The 19441-nt window shown below is 39.3% G+C and overlaps 6 protein-coding genes and 1 long non-coding RNA gene across 18 annotated transcripts; all 7 read left to right on the forward strand.

The window, feature by feature from the left end:
• The first annotated feature begins 1864 nt into the window (after positions 1–1864).
• On the forward strand, positions 1865–3465 carry LOC124315739. The gene is made up of 4 exons (XR_006911625.1): positions 1865–2190; positions 2278–2898; positions 2962–3083; positions 3179–3465. It is a non-coding gene; the product is annotated as an uncharacterized LOC124315739 (long non-coding RNA).
• Positions 3466–3661: 196 nt separating this feature from the next.
• On the forward strand, positions 3662–4968 carry LOC124315535 (surfeit locus protein 1-like). Its single transcript, XM_046781277.1, has 6 exons — positions 3662–3790; positions 3872–3961; positions 4033–4157; positions 4223–4408; positions 4460–4633; positions 4692–4968. The coding sequence occupies exons 1-6, from the start codon at positions 3749–3751 to the stop codon at positions 4903–4905; spliced, it is 831 nt and encodes a 276-aa protein (XP_046637233.1). The 5' UTR covers positions 3662–3748; the 3' UTR covers positions 4906–4968.
• A 115-nt stretch (positions 4969–5083) lies between these two features.
• LOC124315361 (homeobox protein extradenticle-like) lies at positions 5084–8050 on the forward strand. 3 transcript variants are annotated; one of them, XM_046780996.1, is made up of 9 exons: positions 5084–5170; positions 5518–5764; positions 5823–5964; positions 6030–6280; positions 6367–6557; positions 6633–6768; positions 6837–6936; positions 7016–7167; positions 7235–8050. In XM_046780996.1, the coding sequence occupies exons 2-9, from the start codon at positions 5594–5596 to the stop codon at positions 7292–7294; spliced, it is 1203 nt and encodes a 400-aa protein (XP_046636952.1). In that variant the 5' UTR covers positions 5084–5170; positions 5518–5593; the 3' UTR covers positions 7295–8050. The 3 variants fall into 3 exon arrangements, with proteins under 3 accessions (XP_046636952.1, XP_046636954.1, XP_046636953.1); XM_046780998.1 differs by having other exon boundaries at positions 6837–6933; XM_046780997.1 differs by having other exon boundaries at positions 5120–5260.
• Positions 8051–8186: 136 nt separating this feature from the next.
• On the forward strand, positions 8187–9278 carry LOC124315653 (rhodanese domain-containing protein CG4456-like). 2 transcript variants are annotated; one of them, XR_006911522.1, is made up of 5 exons: positions 8190–8457; positions 8547–8669; positions 8732–8900; positions 8987–9105; positions 9179–9278. XR_006911522.1 is itself a non-coding variant. In XM_046781459.1 (4 exons), exons 1-4 carry the CDS (start codon positions 8352–8354, stop codon positions 9042–9044), a joined length of 456 nt encoding a protein of 151 aa, XP_046637415.1. In that variant the 5' UTR covers positions 8187–8351; the 3' UTR covers positions 9045–9150. The 2 variants fall into 2 exon arrangements, 1 of the variants encoding a protein (XP_046637415.1); XM_046781459.1 differs by lacking the exon at positions 9179–9278 and having other exon boundaries at positions 8187–8457; positions 8987–9150.
• Positions 9279–9400: 122 nt separating this feature from the next.
• On the forward strand, positions 9401–10492 carry LOC124315656 (rhodanese domain-containing protein CG4456-like). Its single transcript, XM_046781463.1, has 4 exons — positions 9401–9687; positions 9849–9971; positions 10041–10206; positions 10290–10492. The coding sequence occupies exons 1-4, from the start codon at positions 9600–9602 to the stop codon at positions 10348–10350; spliced, it is 438 nt and encodes a 145-aa protein (XP_046637419.1). The 5' UTR covers positions 9401–9599; the 3' UTR covers positions 10351–10492.
• A 24-nt stretch (positions 10493–10516) lies between these two features.
• Positions 10517–19266, forward strand: LOC124315113. 9 transcript variants are annotated; one of them, XM_046780530.1, is made up of 33 exons: positions 10517–10625; positions 10709–11074; positions 11151–11273; positions 11351–11519; positions 11594–12070; positions 12324–12735; positions 12946–13155; positions 13223–13368; positions 13428–13649; positions 13723–13803; positions 13870–14085; positions 14160–14320; positions 14437–14452; positions 14567–14638; positions 14768–14812; positions 14882–14917; positions 14989–15114; positions 15184–15219; positions 15286–15339; positions 15418–15498; positions 15623–15703; positions 15805–15831; positions 15909–15944; positions 16011–16064; positions 16142–16222; positions 16347–16427; positions 16554–16720; positions 16795–17010; positions 17074–18321; positions 18441–18567; positions 18692–18832; positions 18905–18997; positions 19078–19266. In XM_046780530.1, exons 7-33 carry the CDS (start codon positions 13118–13120, stop codon positions 19146–19148), a joined length of 3753 nt encoding a protein of 1250 aa, XP_046636486.1. In that variant the 5' UTR covers positions 10517–10625; positions 10709–11074; positions 11151–11273; positions 11351–11519; positions 11594–12070; positions 12324–12735; positions 12946–13117; the 3' UTR covers positions 19149–19266. The 9 variants fall into 9 exon arrangements, with proteins under 9 accessions (XP_046636486.1, XP_046636485.1, XP_046636488.1 ...); XM_046780529.1 differs by lacking the exons at positions 10517–10625; positions 10709–11074; positions 11151–11273; positions 11351–11519; positions 11594–12070 and adding an exon at positions 12163–12180; XM_046780532.1 differs by lacking the exons at positions 10517–10625; positions 10709–11074; positions 11151–11273; ... (2 more) ...; positions 12324–12735; positions 12946–13155 and having other exon boundaries at positions 13162–13368; positions 17074–18040; positions 18131–18321.
• Positions 10975–11657, forward strand: LOC124316010 (putative thiosulfate sulfurtransferase, mitochondrial). The gene is made up of 4 exons (XM_046781744.1): positions 10975–11074; positions 11151–11273; positions 11351–11519; positions 11594–11657. The coding sequence occupies exons 1-4, from the start codon at positions 10975–10977 to the stop codon at positions 11655–11657; spliced, it is 456 nt and encodes a 151-aa protein (XP_046637700.1).
• Positions 19267–19441: the final 175 nt, after the last annotated feature.

Below are 19441 nucleotides of genomic sequence, written 5' to 3' on the forward strand. Positions count from 1 at the left end.
CGAAACAGACTTATTCTCCAAATGAATTCTAATTATCCTGTCTCCAATTTTATAATTTTTGCTTATTTATACAGTCGAGCTCGTGTAAAATCAAGTAAAACTAAAAACCCCCACAGTCACTCGGAATCGTCGGAATCTCTTCGGGTATTTACTGAGTTTCGTAGAAGGGCAACAGCGCTTCATACCTCAGTAAACAGTCAGGCGTCAGCACGTTACACGACACATGTTCTGCTTGGCTGGGCTGTATGAACTAGTTAATGGCAATTTCGTACAGGAGGTGGCGCGCACAACTACTGGCAAACAAGGGCGTGATCTTTTTGAAAATTGTTTACCAATTTAGTAATTTACCAACACAGTCCAACACTACACAACAGTAAAAAGATAACGGCGAATTCTTGTTGAAAAATGTCACAAAACGACCGACACACTCGAAAATAAATATCCGACAATTAAGTTCAAGTTGCATTTTTTTTCTTCTACTTTTTCCATTCCATTTTCCAAACCTTGAGGGGGAGGTTGGTTTTGCCAGCCTCATGCGTGGTGATTATGGTGGTGATTGCGTTGCTGCAGTTGTTCTTCTTGCAGTTGCTGTTGTTGTGGTAAATGATGGTTGTGATGTTCGTGTCCACACTTGTTGTGCTGATCTTGATTGTACTCGCCAGTTGAAACTCCTTTGAGTTTCGTTTCCTCCTCCTCAATCGCTCAAAAGTAACTTTCAAGCCCATCGAAGATAAAACCTGATTTAACTCTTCTTCGCAGGGAAGAAATGGCTCACTCTAACTCTGAATGCTTCGATAGACAGTATCGTGTCGTCGATGATGACAGCTGTCGGGAGTGGGAAGTTGAGTAACAGGTAACGACTGCAAGCCATGTTCAGCAACTCTTGCATCCGCTTCGGATCATTGGTAAGGATCATTGGTGGTAAGCCGAACAAGTAGGTCAATGATGCGCGATCTAAGTGTTCCATTCCAAAGGCACCTCGGGATTAACACCGTGTTAATCCGGGAAACGATAAGGAAGTCCTTTAAGAAATTAACCGGCGTAAAATGGTGCTTGAGACTTTGTAGTCAAATTAACTTAGTCTTTAATCTCTAGTAATAATTTTTGACGAGAAAATGAAGGCCCAGCAAGTTGCTCAAGACTGTTTCACCTGAAAATGTTGAGCTCATTATTCAACACAGACCCTTTCTAATTACAATACCAAAGGCAACGGCCGTCCAGCCAATTCTCAGGTTCAACAGAACATTAGTGACTACGATTTTCCCACCATACTTCAAGGAACGCTCAGGGGGAAATTTACCATGTGGGTCACTCAAGTCACAACTACAATAGTCCTTGCATGCAATTTTTCGGATTCATATTCACAAACTCGCTTAGTTCACTCTATTCTTGGCGATAAGAAAAATAACGTTCGTGTCTTTCATCTAAATTCACCGACACAGCATGACGTTGTGCAAAAATCGGTTTGGGAGCTCTTCTATCGTCTTTTATGGTAGGAAATGAATATCATTATTTTTTTAAATTACAAAATTTAGTCGCATAATAGTTTTGAGTTTTAGTATATTTTTTTCTTCTTTCAGCTGGAAGTGTTAAGTGCTCCGCAATTAACTTTTTCCGAGTCTTTCTTTCTTATTCAGTCTTTTTTCCTTATTAGTATTACCGATCTTTTGATGGGGAATTCCCGGCTGGCTCTAGATCTCTATGGCCTAGAAGAGGATCACGTAGTATACTGCCAGGCTATTTATGCAATGTGAAGCTTTCTCGCCCTAGTCTTTCTTGTGATTACGATCAACCCATTTTCGTTTCTGTTCTGTCAATTATACCTTACTTTCCCTAGTTGCACTGATGGTCCATTCTGGTAATGAATAAGAAACTCTCTAAAATCACAGTTCTATAATTGCATTGGTTTAATTACAATTTTTAGGGGCGATGAGGTGGCCTAGTCCAACAGATGTGAGAGCAACAGAGGAACCATTACATCTGCACAAATTAAATTCGTCAGAAAATTGCATCCGATGAGGAGATTCGAGGTTCCACTTGAATATACGGTCAAAACCTTATCGGTATGAGATTCAGTTACGTTTACTGCACCTGATAAAAAACACGTCAAACTGGGCCGTTATTATTAATGGCAAGAAGCCAAGGACGGCTGGTTCCAAGAAGTTGATTTATGAACTGCGGGGATTTCAGGTAAAACGTCAGCTCACATACAACTGAACTGTGCGATAAAAAGAAAATATTTGTTTTTAACGATTTGATGGAAATCCCACCCTGAAGGCATTGCATAACTGTGAACGTTATTGGCCATTACACGGAAATGGTTTGGGCTGAAACTACCCACGTTGGCTGTGTAGTTATTGGATACTAAAACGATTATGCAACGGAAATCATTTCACGCTGGGATAACCTAACCAACAGTTTGACATTTGCAATTACAGTGTCCTCATGGAAATGCTCCGAATAAATCAGTCTACAAGATGGATTGAACTGTAACGATTAATACACGATAACTCTGACGCGATCAGCCGCGTTCGAATAAGTCGACGTCGAAATTGATTAACATCAACGCAACTGTAGATCGAAATTTACATATAGAAATCTGATGTTGGTTACTATAGCGGTTTCTGGGTTCGCCAATTTTTTCTTATAACTAGCTTGTTTGTTGTTGTTTCTTTTCACCATGTTTTTTTCTCACCTCAGGGAATAGGAGAGTTTTTCGTTGATGCGGAATTTATTTTTTTTTAAATAGTGAAGCAATACCTCCAGGCGTTACCTTTTACAGACTTTGTGGTATAAAATAAGCACCAGGCATAATCTCTCCGTCATTTTGACTAAAACGAAAATCGTGAAATGTTGTCCCAGACTTTGTTGTTCGGAGCTCTTCTTTTGTCGTTTCTGGTAAGCCTCCTGTTTTACGAAGTAAAATTCACCCATTTTTAATCGTTAGTTAAACAATTCGAGAGGTTGCAGATCAGCTGGAAGTAGTACACGCCTTTTCGGAAGAAGGAAGAAAAGTTAACCATCGTTACATGATGGGACTTCGCGCCAATTTTCGCCGAAGGATTACATATCTCAACAACTTGGTATGCATAATTTTTAATCTAATAATAATTTTATAGCAAATTGATTTTCACATAATTTTATATTTCTGCTTTGAACGAATGTTCCCCATGTTTAGATTTCGGACAAAGAATTGCCTAAAAAATCAACCAGAACCGCTGGCAAATGGATTAGGTACAGTTTTCCAATCGTTTTGATTGGCTATCTTGATTACTTTGTTGGCGGAATACAACCTCCACAGCAGTATGAGAAGTAGATCCTTACTCCGTTACGTATAATGTGTGGTTAATCAAATGTATTATACTGTTACTATTTGTATTGTGATTTAAAAGTACCTAACATGCCTGCCAAAATATGTCAACCATGAAACTGTTCATCAACATACAAATATAAATTTGAAAAAAAAATGACCTAAATTTTTCATTTTTCTGTTCCATATGAGAACATGAGAAGTAACACAAATTCCTTTCGCCCTTCTGGGAATCCCCGACGAAAATATTATGTTTTTTTTCTCTCTTTTTAAAAAAATCGACGTCCTATTTAAGTATTTACGCGCTGAATTCACCATAGGTTTATCTGAAAATGCGCTAGGTGTCTCTGATCGTTCAAGTGTTATTCAAAAACTCTTCTGCACTTTTTTGTAAAGACCTTTTCTTTTCCTAAAGAGATTAAATTGAAATTGATTACAATGCTCAGTTTAAGGCATTTTCAGAAAATTAGAAAAATTAAGGTAATTTGGTTTATAGCTTCAACTGTTCAAAAAACTGTTCAAAACTGTGTTTTTCAACATTCATTTTCTGCTACTATTCAGACATGTACACAAAATTACGTAAGACGATCAGCCTCAAGCTATGGGCAAAGAAATGCTGTAGATATAGGAATTCACGGTTATTCGTTATTGGTAAGATAATCAATTTTAAAAATAAAACGTCCAAATAGTTCTTTAACAAAGAATTGATCCAATAAATGTAGGCTATTCCAGCCATCACTTTCGGCCTTGGGACCTGGCAGATTTTCAGACGGCAGTGGAAACTTGGTGTTATTGATCATCTTGCCAGCAGAACGGGTGCATCACCAATTCCATTTCAGTCTACAGAGTGAGACTGATACAATTCTTAAACTCTACCCTTTTATGCATATTTACACCAATAATGCTCTACAGTATTGAAGGGCTATCTGACATGGAATACCGGAAGTTTGAACTCCATGGAAAATTTGAACATGACAAAGAAATTTACATAGGGCCAAGATCACTGGTTGGAAATGAAAAAAATGAAGCTGGTGGGATGTTGTCTTCAGGGCAAAGTGGCTATTTAGTCATCACTCCATTTAAACTATCAGATTCCAAGTAAGACATTCAAACAGTTAATTTTCTCAATTTTCTACAAGTTACTTTTAGTCTCACAGTTCTTGTAAACCGCGGATGGATTCCTCGTAAAAAAATGAATCCATTCACCAGACTAAATGGACAAAGAGAAGGCGAAACAAAACTGATTGGTGTGTACCGCTCTAATGAAAATCGCCCCCAGTTTGTACCCCAAAATCAGCCCAAAGACCGCATGTATCATTTCAGGTAAAAACAATTATATATCTTTCGCAAAGCTAGATAACTTCATATATATTGCGTACAGAGATGTGGAGGGAATGGCTCGGCTTCTAAACACTGCGCCAATTTTCTTTGACGCGGACGCTGATAGCACAGTACCGGATGGACCTGTAGGTGGACAAACAGTTGTTACTGTTAGAAATGAACACGTTTCGTACATTTTAACGTGGTATTCATTATCAATTATCACAGCATTTTTGTGGCATCGACGATTTATCAAGAAAATGCCTCTTATGTAACTTAAATGTATTTATCTTCATAGAGGTTAAAGTCAAATTAATAAATTTTAACATCAAACATCATTATATTTTTACTCTTGTTGCGTTTTCATTTGTAAAAATAAAATTTTAATTTATAAAATTCAAAATAAAAAATAAATACAGTATCGCGAGTTTCTAGTACATCGATTATTGACTTACCCGATATAATTATCGATACTTACCTTTGTGATCGCGTACTCGCGTCTTTTTTGCTTTGTCCCGTCGATAATCTCGGCGATCTCTGGTAATTATTTTATGAGCCTTTGAGAAATGTGATTCAGTCTGTTTGAATACTAAACAACTCGTGAATTCCCGGTTTCAAATTGTGTGTCAAGTCAGTAAAGAAAGTTTTTATTCTAATTGAAAGAAATACGCTACGCAAGCAAACTTCTCTTACATGGCGGACGCTTGTCGCCTTGGGCATTTTATAGGACGTTGGCATTTTTATATTAACCGAAGCAAATTTTTGTTATTTACGATTGCTTTCTCGCAATACTAGTGCTTTGTTGTGTCTAGTACATTTCATTTTATGTTTACATTTCATGAAATCACATGTATGGATGTTAGTAAACGGAAAGTCATTGTTTACAGGGTCTTTATTGCCAGGTCCTGTAGCCTGAAGGCAATACGTTTTGTGCAGTGACATTGGAAGATTTCATTGCTTTTGATGGATGATCCAAATAGACTTATGCATCCTGTTCCAGGTGGTCAGGTTGGACTAATGCATCAGCCACCGTATGGGTTACCCCCTGTCAATGTCGGAGTCAATGTTGGGGTTAACATGGCTTCACTTGATGGAGGGAACCAAGACTCTGAAAATATGACTGGACGGAAGCAGGTGTGTACAATTCCATTTCAAAAATTCTTTTTCCTTTTAGTTAAATCTCTTGTTTTAGGATATTGGAGAAATTCTGCAACAGATCATGAACATCACAGACCAGAGTCTTGATGAAGCCCAAGCACGCAAGCATACCCTGAACTGTCATCGCATGAAACCTGCTTTATTTTCTGTCTTGTGTGAAATCAAAGAGAAAACTGGTAACCCTATTTCAATATGAATCCAATGGATTGAATGGTAACATTAAATTGTGCTCTCACCTTAGTTTTGTCGCTACGCAACACGCAAGAAGAGGAGCCTCCAGATCCGCAACTCATGCGGTTGGATAACATGTTGATTGCTGAAGGAGTAGCTGGTCCTGAAAAAGGAGGTGGGGCCGGTGCTGCTGCCAATGCATCAGCTGCAGCGTCTCAAAGCGGCTCAATGTCGGATTCGGCTATTGAACACTCTGATTATAGGGCTAAGTTGGCACAAATTCGTCAAATTTACCATCAAGAGCTTGAGAAATATGAGCAGGTACACATTTTTAGCTATGCTTATTTTTTTTATCGTACCTCTATGACAAGAAGTTGGAGAATAATCATTTTTACATCCGCTTTCAGGCCTGCAGCGAATTCACCACCCATGTTATGAATTTACTCCGAGAACAATCCCGTACTCGTCCGATTACACCCAAGGAGATTGAGCGGATGGTTCAAATCATTCATCGCAAGTTCAGCTCCATCCAAATGCAGCTGAAGCAAAGCACTTGCGAGGCCGTTATGATTTTACGATCTCGTTTCCTCGACGCCAGGTAAATTTTGCTATTTTTTTAAGGTTTGACCACGCCCATTAAAGGTGTTGTTCTATCGATGTCTTCATCATGTAGGAGGAAGCGGCGTAACTTCAGCAAACAAGCTTCTGAGATCTTGAATGAGTACTTCTACTCGCACCTAAGCAACCCCTACCCAAGTGAAGAAGCCAAAGAAGAGCTCGCTCGTAAATGTGGGATCACCGTTTCACAGGTTAATTTCTTTTGAAATCCTTTTAAGAGGAATAAGCGCTTTAATGTTTTGTTATTTTTACAAAAAAGGTTTCGAATTGGTTCGGTAACAAACGAATTCGTTACAAGAAAAACATTGGAAAAGCCCAAGAGGAAGCCAACCTGTATGCTGCTAAAAAGGCCGCGGGTAGTTGTTTCCACTCTGAGGATTTTCAAATCCTCGTATTACCGGAGCGATTCTAATTTTCGTACTTTTTCTTTCTCGTTAGGTTCCTCGCCATACAGTATGGCTGGAACTCCCGGACCGATGATGTCTCCTCAACCTGGTGGTCCTGAACTCAGGGGTCCACAAGATTCCTTAGGCCCGTACGGTGCTATGGGACTCAACGGTGGTGACTTTCCTTCCTCCATGGGCGGCCAAGTAAACTACTTTGAATTATTTAACTAGTGGTATCTCAGCATATTAATTAATCTAAACGTGTTTGTAGGGCTATGGCGATTCATCGATGGGTTATGATCCAAGTATGCATCAAGTGAATTCACCCTGAGGGGTGGACGAGTGCCCCTTCTCCTCCTCCACCCTATTTCTCGGCAAATCAACTCTTAATTTACTAACTTCATCAGATCTTGATCATACTGTGCGTTACAAGCTATCTTCAGCTGTTCGATTAACTCGTTCTAACCCATCTCGTACTCCTTCTTTTGTCCCTTCCTCTCAGTGCAGCTTTGTTGTTTCGTCTTGATAGAAAATGTTTCTGTGGATCACCTCGATCGGTGCTTGTTTTTTCTCATTTGTTTCAGAAACCTCTGTAGTTTTAATCGCTTTTGCGTATAGTTGAAACCGTCGATGTAGTCGTTATCGTTTTTATTTGACAACTAGAAGTGAACCGAACATCTCCGATTACAATCACGTACGCTCTCCCGTCACCGAAAAAACGATCATCAGTATTCTCGAAAATCCACATCCCACGGACCCGAGTCCTATTTCTAAAAAAACAATAAAAACACAAGAATTCCCATCAAGTTTGCATATTAACTAAAAAAAAAAACTTTTCTTTTGATATGGTGGTGGAATCGAATGCAATTTTTGGTATTAGAATATTTTGCAGTTCCTCCTCTGTCCTATAAAAAAAAATGACTGGCGCTTTGAAGTGAAGCTCAAAATATTTCTTTCTCGTTGGTACGTTTTTATATTATTTTCCACTAATCCGTGTCTCCTTTTTAAACACTATATTCATCTGTTCACCGCGCAAATCCTTGCCATGAAATCATGTACAACCAATACATCCATTTCTAGGTGTCAACGTTCTTATTTTTTTCTCATTTTGTTTTGAACGTTTTCAAATTTCAACCATCCCGAGGTCTGATGCAGTTCGTGTATCAGCGCACAGCGCCTTTCAGTGGTATTTTCATATTGCATTTCGTGGAAGAGTGGTAGCAGACAGCAAATCTCTGACGTATTGTAGTCTGCTAACTTCTTTATATTCTTTTCACTTTTATTTTGCTGCGCAAATAACTTGATTACGAACCGTTTTTGATTAACTTCTACCCCGCTTCTACTTACCGTCTGTTTTGAAAGTTCTTGCTTCTCATAAACGGCATAATATGTCATCAGCACGCCTTTTTTCTCGGGCTTTAGTAAACATAAGTTCAAAGCCTTCAAATATCTGTCTTCATAGTCGTTATTGTTCAGAAGCTACCGTTAAACTAGGTATGATTCAACTTCATGTAAATATGTAATGTTAAGAAATTTTTGTGTTCTGTCTGGAATCTTGGAATGAATTCTTTGTCATTTTCCAGGCTCTATTGATTTTGAATCAGTGAAAACTGGACTAGATAAGAAGAGCTTGACATACATAGATGTTCGTAATAGAAGTGAGTTGCAAAAGGATGGCATGATTGTAGGAAGCTTCAACATTCCTTGTAAGAATTTAGTAGAAAGATTAATTTTAATAAGTGACTTCAATTTTGAGAAATTAACATAGTGCCAGAGGTAACCAATGCATTTGCCATGAGCCCTGAAGATTTCAAACAAAAGTATGGCTTTTCCATGCCAGAGAAAAGTGCAGATAACATTATTGTGGGCTGCCTGTTTGCAATCAGATCAAAAGAAGCTGGATTATTTCTTCAGAAAATTGGCTATAAAACCATAAGGTGATCATTACAATCTTCCCTCATTAAACTCCAGCAATCTGCCTACCTTTATTCCCTGTACTTTTTTATATAAATTAATTTTTTAGGATTTATAATGGAGGCTTCAATGAATGGAAAGCTAAAGATGGACCCATCAGTAAATAATTTTTTTCCTTGTAAGTGGACTGATGTGAAAGTGAACTGTGAAGACACATGCATCGTATTGGTATTAGAAAATCGTAGAAGAAAATTAAATTCTGTGTTTAAATTCTGTAATGCGCACGCTTTAATTCATTCAGAGAACAGGAAGATTGCGATTGTGTGATCGCTGATCGGTTAATTTTTTTGCAGAATTTTTGAATTTCTATCAATTTTTTGTGGCATTGCCAGACCACAGATGAAGACCACGAATAAAGAGAGATAAGATGATAAAAATAAGGATAAGATTAATAAGTTTCAAGACCAGATAAAAGCAGAGTAATAATAGAATTAATGTTTAATTTATTCAACACAAAGCCCACTGACCACTGTCGACTGGTCTGGTGAGAACAACTTTGTTTTTTTAGTTACCTAGGAGATACCTACCTGCTAGCTGCCTGCTACGCACCTGAGACCTGACTTTGTAATCACTAATCAGTTCCATTGCAGTCCCGTCGTCCCGTAGTTGTTGAATAAATAAGCAAGGTACGGTTTGCTGAAGGTTATAGGCACGCACCTCGCATGCATTTTATCACGAAGCTTTCGAGGCGGTTAGTTCAGTTCCAGTACAGCAGTTTCGCTAAATTTACATCCAACATGACTCAACCTGGTAACTTATTATTGGCATTTAGAGATTTAGCTTTTTATTGTTTGCATTTAGACATTTGTTGTTTATTATTTGCATGACATTTGGTGTTTTTATTGGCATTTAGACTTTAGACATCAGTATGGGAGAAACTGCAAGTCATTGTTATTTGTTATTGATTCCAGGTACAATTGATTTTGAAGAAATCTGTGCTGGTCTAGAGAGCAAGAGTATCACTTATATGGATGTTCGCAACCAGAGTGAACTGCAGAGTGATGGACAAATTGTCGGAAGCGTTAATCTTCCATGTAACATTTACTATTAAACCACAATATAGTTTAAAATTCTTTAAATAGAAATGGTCTTTATAATTTCAGTGCCTGAAATAATAGAAGCATTTGCGTCTCCTGATGCTGATTTCAAGAACAAGTATGGATTTGAAAAACCGGATAAAAGTGCTGCACTGGTAGTGGGATGTTTGGCAGGCAAGAGAGCTGCAGCTGCCGGAGAACAGCTTGAAAAACTTGGCTTCAGCAACTTTAGGTATGGTATTGCTATTATTATTTGTAATGAGTACCATACGACCTACATATGATAAAACTAAGATAATGATACTTTATCTCAAGGGTGTATCCTGGAAGCTTCAGTGATTGGAAGGCTAAAGGAGGAGCTATATCAAAACCATAATTTTGTATTGTTCTTAAATACTGCATTTAATTATGCAGAACAGCATCATTTAGCTGTTTAAGGGTGCAAGGTTTGTGAATTTATTATTATTATTCGTTGCAAAATGAAGCAATAATTAATACAGACGTTATTTACTTGAAAATTTTCGATTATATATGTTGTGGTGACGGTGAGTTCTGTATGGTCAGGATTTTTAAAAAATTGGCTACCAAACTAGAAATTCAGCGAGATCTTGTTCGTTCATCGCCTCTCAGACTTCAAGAAAAACGCGGAAGGTAAATAATTAGTTAAAATTTTAAGTAGCCTTGCCGTAAGACTTTGCAAAATTATGATCGACCTGACCTATTTGAATAATAAGGTGATAAATTTAGCCTAGTGTGTAAAAAAAAAAAGCCATGAAACCCAGATGGAAAAGGATATTGTCTACGTGAGGTGATCCACGTAGACACCTGCTAGCAAGCCTGCGGCACAAGAATTCGTAATCGTTCAGCATCTGGGCAACAATAAATATGAGGCGCGTTGCAGAGTGGAAGAGCGAAGTTAGGTTAATCCCAGTATCCTGTACAGTCTTGCTCTGTCTCTTTTCCGAAGTTGAGTGACCCTGTCCAAATTTATTGATGTAGCATGGCATTATGGAGTTGGATTCAAGCTGTTATCGGAACAAGAGATTTCCACTATTTGATTGGATACCTTTGGCGTTCTCTCATCGCCACTGAATCCCCAGGTAGACAGATTGTTTCTCGATTTCTACTCTTAATTCGATCCTGCGTGTTAATTTCCGTGATTGGTGCTGCTTGTAGTTGAGTTACATTTTGACGAGATCCGGGACCGATTGAATGATCGCAGTCTCATTTATCTGGATGTCCGTAACAGAATTGAATTGCTTGTTGATGGGAAAGTAGCCGGCAGTGTTAATATTCCGGGTAAGCAGAGTTAGCTTTAATTACTTTATTTTTTAATGTATCAAGTCTAAAAATTGGCCAATGTGTGTGAACGGCAGAAACTGAATTAGAAGGCGCATTCGATAGAAATGATCGCGAGTTTTTCGCTCTATACGGATTCTGCAAACCAACCAAAGGAGCTGAAAATATTGTGGTTGCTTGCCATTCTGGGAGACGGGCCATTACCGCTGTAGAAAAACTTTTAAGATTAGGATATGGTTCTATCAAGTAAAATTGCTATCTAAGCGTTTAGGATTTTTTTCTAGGATTTTTTTATTTTTGGGGTTCATTATTTTTTATAGGATTTACAAAGGAAGTTTCCTGGACTGGAAGGCCAGAGGTGGTTTCATTGTAAAACAGTACTAAAATACTAAAAACACTTGAAAAAACAAAAGATGCACAAACTAATTCGAAGCCCTCAAATTCTAATGACGCTCTGTTTTATTTATTGCCAGAAATTTTAACGTATTGTGATGGCTCAAGTAATATTAGATTGAAATCCTAAAATCTTATTCAGGATTCCTCGCCGTAGAAAATACATTTATAGAATTTGCCCCTATTTTGCTTTACGTATTCTGGGAACCGATACACATATTGGTTAACAATTCACGTACGCATCTCATCTAGCATATGCCTCCATTTGGCCCGGCTATTCTAAAAGTTTGTTTGGACTTTGATTGTCAAAGTGCCAAAATTCCATCCAGCATATATTCGTAATAGAAGGCACCAAAGTGTTGTCTGTTATTTCTACCCTGAATTGTCAACGACCTCCAAAATAGGTAAGCGGCAACATTTTTTCAAAAAGGACATGTTATTACTAATGATCCCAACAACTCCCAGTGCCTTTCTCTTTTATGAATATGTTGAATCACAGCTAACGAAGTCAACGGTATAATATTACGACCGTTGATTGTATATACGTACCGCCTATAATCGAAATTGAATTTGTGTGTGTAGGTAAGCATCAGACTTTGCAACCAACAACAAGACGATACGACTAAAACTAATCAAAACCTTCCGGCCTTGCTAAAGATCAGCGTCCGCCGGATTCCCCACGATTTGAAAAGCATCTGGAGAGCGAATGATACTGCACTGCAATCTGTAGTTGACATCATCCATTCCTAAATGTTGGAAAGTGAATGCCGGTATTTGGAAAAAGAATCGGACTTCCGAAATTTGTAATCAGACAGCAGCAGCTGGCCGGAGAAGGTAAGTTCACTGTCCGTGCTAGTAAGCACTTTCTTTATCAATATCACTAATAACCCGAGTCAATGGTCGGGGAGAGGAATGAATTTATAGCTTAATAATACTTGCCACGATGAGAAAAGAAACGATTTGGAAATTCACTTTTTATCTCTAATGGATTGTCGATACAACGGACATGGCCGAATGATTACATTTCTCTAGTTATTACGCACTCGGATCTCCACAAGAAGTTAAAAAGGTGCTGCATGAATAGCCGTGCGAGAATTCTTGTTAACAACGGTAAGGAAACCCAAATTAACCATTGGTTTTTCTATGAATACCGTTTTTTTATTGTTAAATTATTTTAAAATCTTTTTTAAAAGAAGTTTACGGCCTCTCGTCGGCAAACAAACTGTGGCATTCTCATGTTTCTCTGTTTTCATTAACGGTAAATTTTTATGTCGTGCAGGAAGCAAGGCGATAGATTTTGTTCCCATAATAATAAGCGAAAAACATTAGCCATCACATGATCGTGAACGAAAGAGAAAATCCACGGATAACTGTACACCCGGAAAAGAAAAAGAAGAAGAAAAAAACACCGGATCTGGAACCCGGAAGAAAAAAGATGTGCATATAAGAAGATGCGATATCGGAGGACAGGACCATTTTGTCACCGGCAGTAAGAAAATGTTGTCTTCTTCGCTACTATGTAGCAGTTTCGTCATCTTGTTAACTATCATCGTCAGGAGCTATTGTGATACTTATCATCATCATCAAAGAGGATATGCAACACTCAATCCCATTTTATCATCTAAATCATCTCCTTCCGACTTGGATTCTGCGCTGGAACACGTCACTGAGAATTCGACAAAGTTGAACCATCGTAAACGGGGTAAAATTCAATTATTTCAAAGTTCATGTTCAACATTTATCGTCATTTCGTTAATGTAGGGAAACATCTTTCGGTCCCTGTCCCCGTTGTGAATAACTCGATAGAACATCCACCCCTTGATAACGCGCTTCAATCCAACGAGTCAATCCAACTGCTGAAGGAAAATTCAGCGGAAGACAAATCGCCTGATGATGGAGAGTCTAGAATTAATCCACGTTTCGTTGGATTTGAACTCGTTGGCGGCGAAGGCCTTCATCCCCATTGGAGGCACATACAAAAAGGTAAGCGAACAAAATAAATCGTTGCATTATTTAGTAAGTTTTAAATACGGCTCGTTATTATCAACGACTTTAGGTGTGGATACCCATGAGGAAATGGCTGATGCGACTGGTCCACCGATTGTACATATAACGCTTGCTGATGATGAACCTCCTGGTGATTAGCTTTTGACCCAACAATTTATGTGTTGTATTGTAAGACTGACAAATTTATTTATCATAGATGAAGGCCTAATCAACCGTGAACTAGAAATAGGAGAACTTTTTCAAGAAACTTTTAGAGCCGATTGGTCTCTACTATCTGATCGTCTTAGTAGGCTAGCAAGTTGGTTCAATATCGGAAGGTTTCTCAAAACGAAAATAGGATTCGGAAGGTTTTTGAAATTCTCTTCCGGATCAACTTCAGGAGCAACAACAACAATTATTGCAGGGCCACCAGGTAAAATTGATTTCTCTTTGTTCCTGTTCCGTAACATGCATATATTGTGTTCTATTATATGTCTATCGATAAAGGCCCTCCTGGTCCAACCGGCCCGACTGGACCTACCGGCCTGACTGGTCCAACTGGACCTGCTGGAGTTGATGGAGTGGGAATTCCAGGCACTCCGGGCATTCCCGGAATTCCTGGAACACCAGGAGCTGCTGGTGCAGCTGGGGCACCAGGGCCGACCGGGGTAATTCATATTAGTCGGCATTCCCTTGATAACGCCGATCTTGATTGAATTTGTTATTCCTTTTTTATTATTTTGGTGCACTACTTGAAACCTGCGTATCTACTGATGAATAACAGGCGACGGGACCGAGTGGTAAGAAACGTTTTACTTTCCGAGTATTTATTACTTTGATGCTAATTTTTAGGACCAAGCAGGGTTATATCTAGTAAAATTTATAATAACGTCTCCTGATTTGTTTGGTCACAGGAACTTCGGGGGCCGCTGGACCCACTGGCGCTAATGGTCCTCCTGGCGCTCCTGGGCCGAGTGGGTCGCCAGGTAAAGAAAAAAAAATTTCAAATGAATGAATCAGAATTTTTGTCAAAAATTAATTTTTATTCAATCCTGCTGCGACGAATGTTTGATTCTAGGTTATTATTTCTTGAATTCTCTCTTTTTGATTATTAGGACCTGCTGGGGCATCCGGACCACCTGGTGCTGCTGGTTCAGCTGGTAAGGCAACAAAATTAACACAAATTATAATTTGAAGTTTGCATATATGAAACCAATTCCTGTTCCTAGGTCCTACTGGTGCTACCGGAAGTATAGGAGCTCCAGGTAATTCGTTCAAGTTTCCTTGGATCCATTTTTCCTATATTTATCTATGTTTATCCATGTCATATTCCAAGGTCCAACGGGTCCAAGCGGTTCAACTGGTCCAGCAGGTTCAAATGGCGCAAATGGTCCTCCTGGAGCAGCGGGAGCGACCGGGCCACCAGGTGCTACAGGTCCCGCAGGATCATCGGGAGCTACAGGCAATTTACCGGTTTCCTTTTCTTAACAATTTCGCTTAATTTTAACAACTTGTTTCTGTTTACTTCCAGGTCCCACTGGGCCGAGTGGATCGGCAGGCCCCACTGGTTTGTTAAATTTAGAAGTCAATTTATGAATGAAAATGAAAATGAATTTGAATTTGAATTTACCAGGTCCACCAGGTCAAACTGGAACGGCTGGAGCTGCAGGCGCTGCAGGCTCGACTGGTAATAACAATCATTGGATCCTTTTTCTGAAACTCTACAAGCTGCCCGATAATAAAATATTGTTCGAATGGTTTACAGGTGCGGTTGGGCCACCGGGACCACCGGGAAGTGCTGGGGCAGCTGGCGCTGCTGGCGCTGGAGGTTCAGCCGGGGCTACAGGTAGACCCTTTACGCACCTTCAGAAACAAAATAACGTTTATTAAGACTTTTTATTTTTGTTCTGTAATTTTGGACCTCTTCTGTTGTTTAGAACAATGTATTAATTGTTAATTTATGTTTGCAGGTCCTCCTGGTCCTCCCGGAGCAACAGGAACAACGGGGGCCGCTGGATCGGCGGGAGCGACGGGTCCACCAGGTGCTACAGGTAAGCGAACGCAGTGAATCATTGAATTATTAAATGATTAATGATTAATTATTAATTATTATTTTTTTAGTTTTTTAATTTTTAATTATTATTTTTTTCAGGTCCCGCAGGATCATCGGGAGCTACAGGTAATTTACCGGTTTCCTTTACTTAACAATTTCGCTTAATTTTAACAACTTGTTTCTGTTTACTTCCTTACTTCCAGGTCCCACTGGGCCGAGTGGATCGGCAGGCCCCACTGGTTTGTTAAATTTAGAAGTCAATTTATGAATGAAAATGAAAATGAATTTGAATTTGAATTTACCAGGTCCACCAGGTCAAACTGGAACGGCTGGAGCTGCAGGCGCTGCAGGCTCTACTGGTAATATCAATCATTGGATCCTTTTCTGAAACTCTACAAGCTGCCCGATAATAAAATGTTGTTCGAATGGTTTACAGGTGCGGTTGGGCCACCAGGACCACCGGGAAGTGCTGGGGCAGCGGGGGCTGCTGGCGCTGGAGGTTCGGCCGGGGCTACAGGTAGACCCTTTACGCACCTTCAGAAACAAAATAACGTTTCTTAAGACTTTTTATTTTTGTTCTGTACTTTAGGACCTTTTCTGTTGTTTAGAACAATGTATTAATTGTCAATTTATGTTTTCAGGGCCTCCCGGACCTCCCGGAGCAACAGGAACAACGGGGGCCGCTGGAGCTGCAGGTGCAGCAGGTTCAGCCGGGGCTACAGGTATAGTCTCTTTTGCTTCTTCAGAAGATTCAGATTTGATCAAGAGATGAAATGAAATTCTAAAAAAATCTGAATGAATATGAATGCAGAATTTCATTTAATTAACCATTCATTTTTTTACTTTAGGGCCTCCCGGGCCTCCCGGAGCAGCAGGAGCTCCTGGCCCTCCAGGGGCACCAGGAGCCGCCGGCCGTATCTCGGATGAAAATGGTGAATATAGCGATGATGACGATTCAATCAATATAGAATCAATCAACGGTGCACTGACACCCGACAGCCCCAATGCATTACTTGTAAGTTTTTGCGTGAGAAGCATGGTATTATTTCGCATTGGATTGCCTCAGACATAATAACTCTTAACGTTTAGATGGATAATTCGACTAAACTTGAGACGACGACAAACCACCCAGAGAAAAAGCCTATAAGGGTGCTGAAAAAGCCGGTGAACAAACCGGATCCCAACACTAATTCATCCGTGTCAGAGCAAATAGAAAATAATTTTCATCAACCACAAGGATCGGTGGATTCATTGGCGATGACATCTGCATCGGTGTTGGCAGATGTTGTTCGAGATTCGCCCCTGGTATAGTAAATTGAAATAATTTGCATCTCGCCAAAAACAAAATTTACCGTATTATTTCAACAGTTTCTACAACCTGCAGAGCAATTATCAGTTCAATGGCCACCGACAGGGCAGATATTGAAGCCCATTGAATCGCTACACTCGGAGCAAAACGCGATTCAAAATCTATCGTCACAACAAACGGAGACTATGCTGGTTCCTGGGTCACTGCAATTTGATCAAAATATGGGGTCAATTTCATTGCAGTCTGAGCAAATAACGCAGCCGCTTGAGCCCATCAATTCAAAGGAGAAACCAGTTGAACCTGTAAAGGCGGAATCACTCGAGTTCTCTCAGTCGGAAGAAAACGATTCTGTGCTGCTGATGGGCGAAATACTTAAGCAGTTTGAGATCGTCACGCAAAAGCCTTTCGAGTTGGCGACTAATCCGGGTGAATCTTTACTTCCGGAGCCCATTGTGGAGAAATTTGGATCGTTTCAGACGGAGAAAACGACGACACCACTCGATTGGAAGCCACCTGCTAACATTACAAATCCGCCAATTCAATTCGGTACGGAGAAACCATTCGAGTTGCTGCCAACGATTCAAACTGAGAAACAAATAAAAGTCGAATCACTTCATCAACCGGAACAAAATCTCACCGAGTCGCCATCCGATAAAACCGCGCCTGTTAAATCCGGAGAACAAGTTCAAATAGAAATCAAACAACAAGATAATTCAGATGAATCTGTACTGCCAGTGCAAATAGCAGAGCAATTTGATTTCATTTTGCCACATCATTCATTCGAGTTGGAACAAGCTGAGAAGTCGATTGAACCTTTTAAACCGGAAGATATCAAACATTCAGAATCATTGCCTCAGAAAAATAAGGAAGAATTATTGGTTGATTCAATTGTTGAAACGGTTCCGCCCACCAAGAAGGTGGATTCGCAAATACAATTCGAGCAAACAACTGTGAAACCAATCGAGTGGATGCAAGTTGAGAAAAACAAGTCAATTGAATCTGTGCCGGAGCAAAAAGAAAAGCCAGGTAAATCAATAGAGATTAAGCAAAAGGTGAATCCACTTGAGAAATTGCAACGAATGACGAAACTAGCAGAAATGGCCAAAAATTATTCAGAAAAAACAGCAGATGCAGAAGAGCAGCAAGCCGGGCAAATAGAAAAACCAGTAGAGCACGCACAGGCACAGGAAGTGAATGCACACGAACATGCGCAACAAGACCGAAATGAGAAACCAAATGATTTATTATTACTCCAGCCAACAGATATGCCATCCGCAGTTGAACTCCTAGCCCCACCGATTGAAAAGGTGAGAGATTGAAACGGATGACATTAATTATGTTCCACGCAATGATTCTATTATGACGAAAGGAAATGTAGGATTCCAAAATTTGAATTTTTTTTCTGGCCTAATTTGGAATAAAACAGGTTGACGAACGCCGAATTCAGCATCATCCGGATGAAAATTTGAATGTTGCAACAACAACTGAGCAAGTTGTGTCCGAGGACTCCGAGCTGGACGACGAAATTTCACGAATCATACAAACTTTATCAGGTAACTCTACTAAAATTCTGCTCTTTCTACAGGGCTCTAAGAACATTAATAAGTAGAGTGTAGAAAAGATATAATCAAATTCATAGTATGTAATTCAATTCTTCCCTCGTTACTCAACAACTAGATGGATATGATTCAACATTTGAGCAAGAAGTGCTTACCGATCTTGCAAATTCCACAAATAAGGGTGAATTACGCATACCCGATACAACCGTCATTCCATCTTATCAACAAGAAAGTAAACCTACAGAGGAAAAACTAAGTGGTAACACTTAGAAACCAGAATTTGTTCTTTACATTTAGTTTGTTTTTCACCTTTGAATTTATTTTTTTTTAGCGATTTCTCCGGTCTACCCCACGCTAAACGAAAAATATGAAAAAGAAGAAACAGCAGCTGATTTGCTCCGAAAATTTTACTCATCATATATTCGTAAGTTGTTATAAACTAAATAAAGGCTATTGAAAACACTATTATAACGATGATTGGGTACACTTAATTTTTTCGCACAGGACCAGCAAGAAAAACTGAATCAGTTGATCATCTAAAGATAGGGGAAATACATCCCAATCATAATAGCTGAATAACGTAGGAAATAAACAGCCCGACAAAGTTTTGGAGGAACTCTCTGCATAATATGCGTTTATTTTCATTGTACAAATGTTACTGTTTTGCCAATAAATTTCCGTGTTTTTTGTTGATATCAATTCATATTTGATCAAGCATTCTGATTCAGAGTTAACTGATGGTTTTCTTTAGAAAACGTGCCCGAGACTGGATTTTCAGGAGATAATACAATATTTGTCATCTGAATCGAGTGTTGAAACTAAAATCAGTTTGACGCTACTAGAGGTAATAATTTACAGTGCGAATTAT

Source organism: Daphnia pulicaria, chromosome 11, assembly GCF_021234035.1.
Source record: "Daphnia pulicaria isolate SC F1-1A chromosome 11, SC_F0-13Bv2, whole genome shotgun sequence".
In the NCBI taxonomy this organism is placed as follows: domain Eukaryota; kingdom Metazoa; phylum Arthropoda; class Branchiopoda; order Diplostraca; family Daphniidae; genus Daphnia; species Daphnia pulicaria.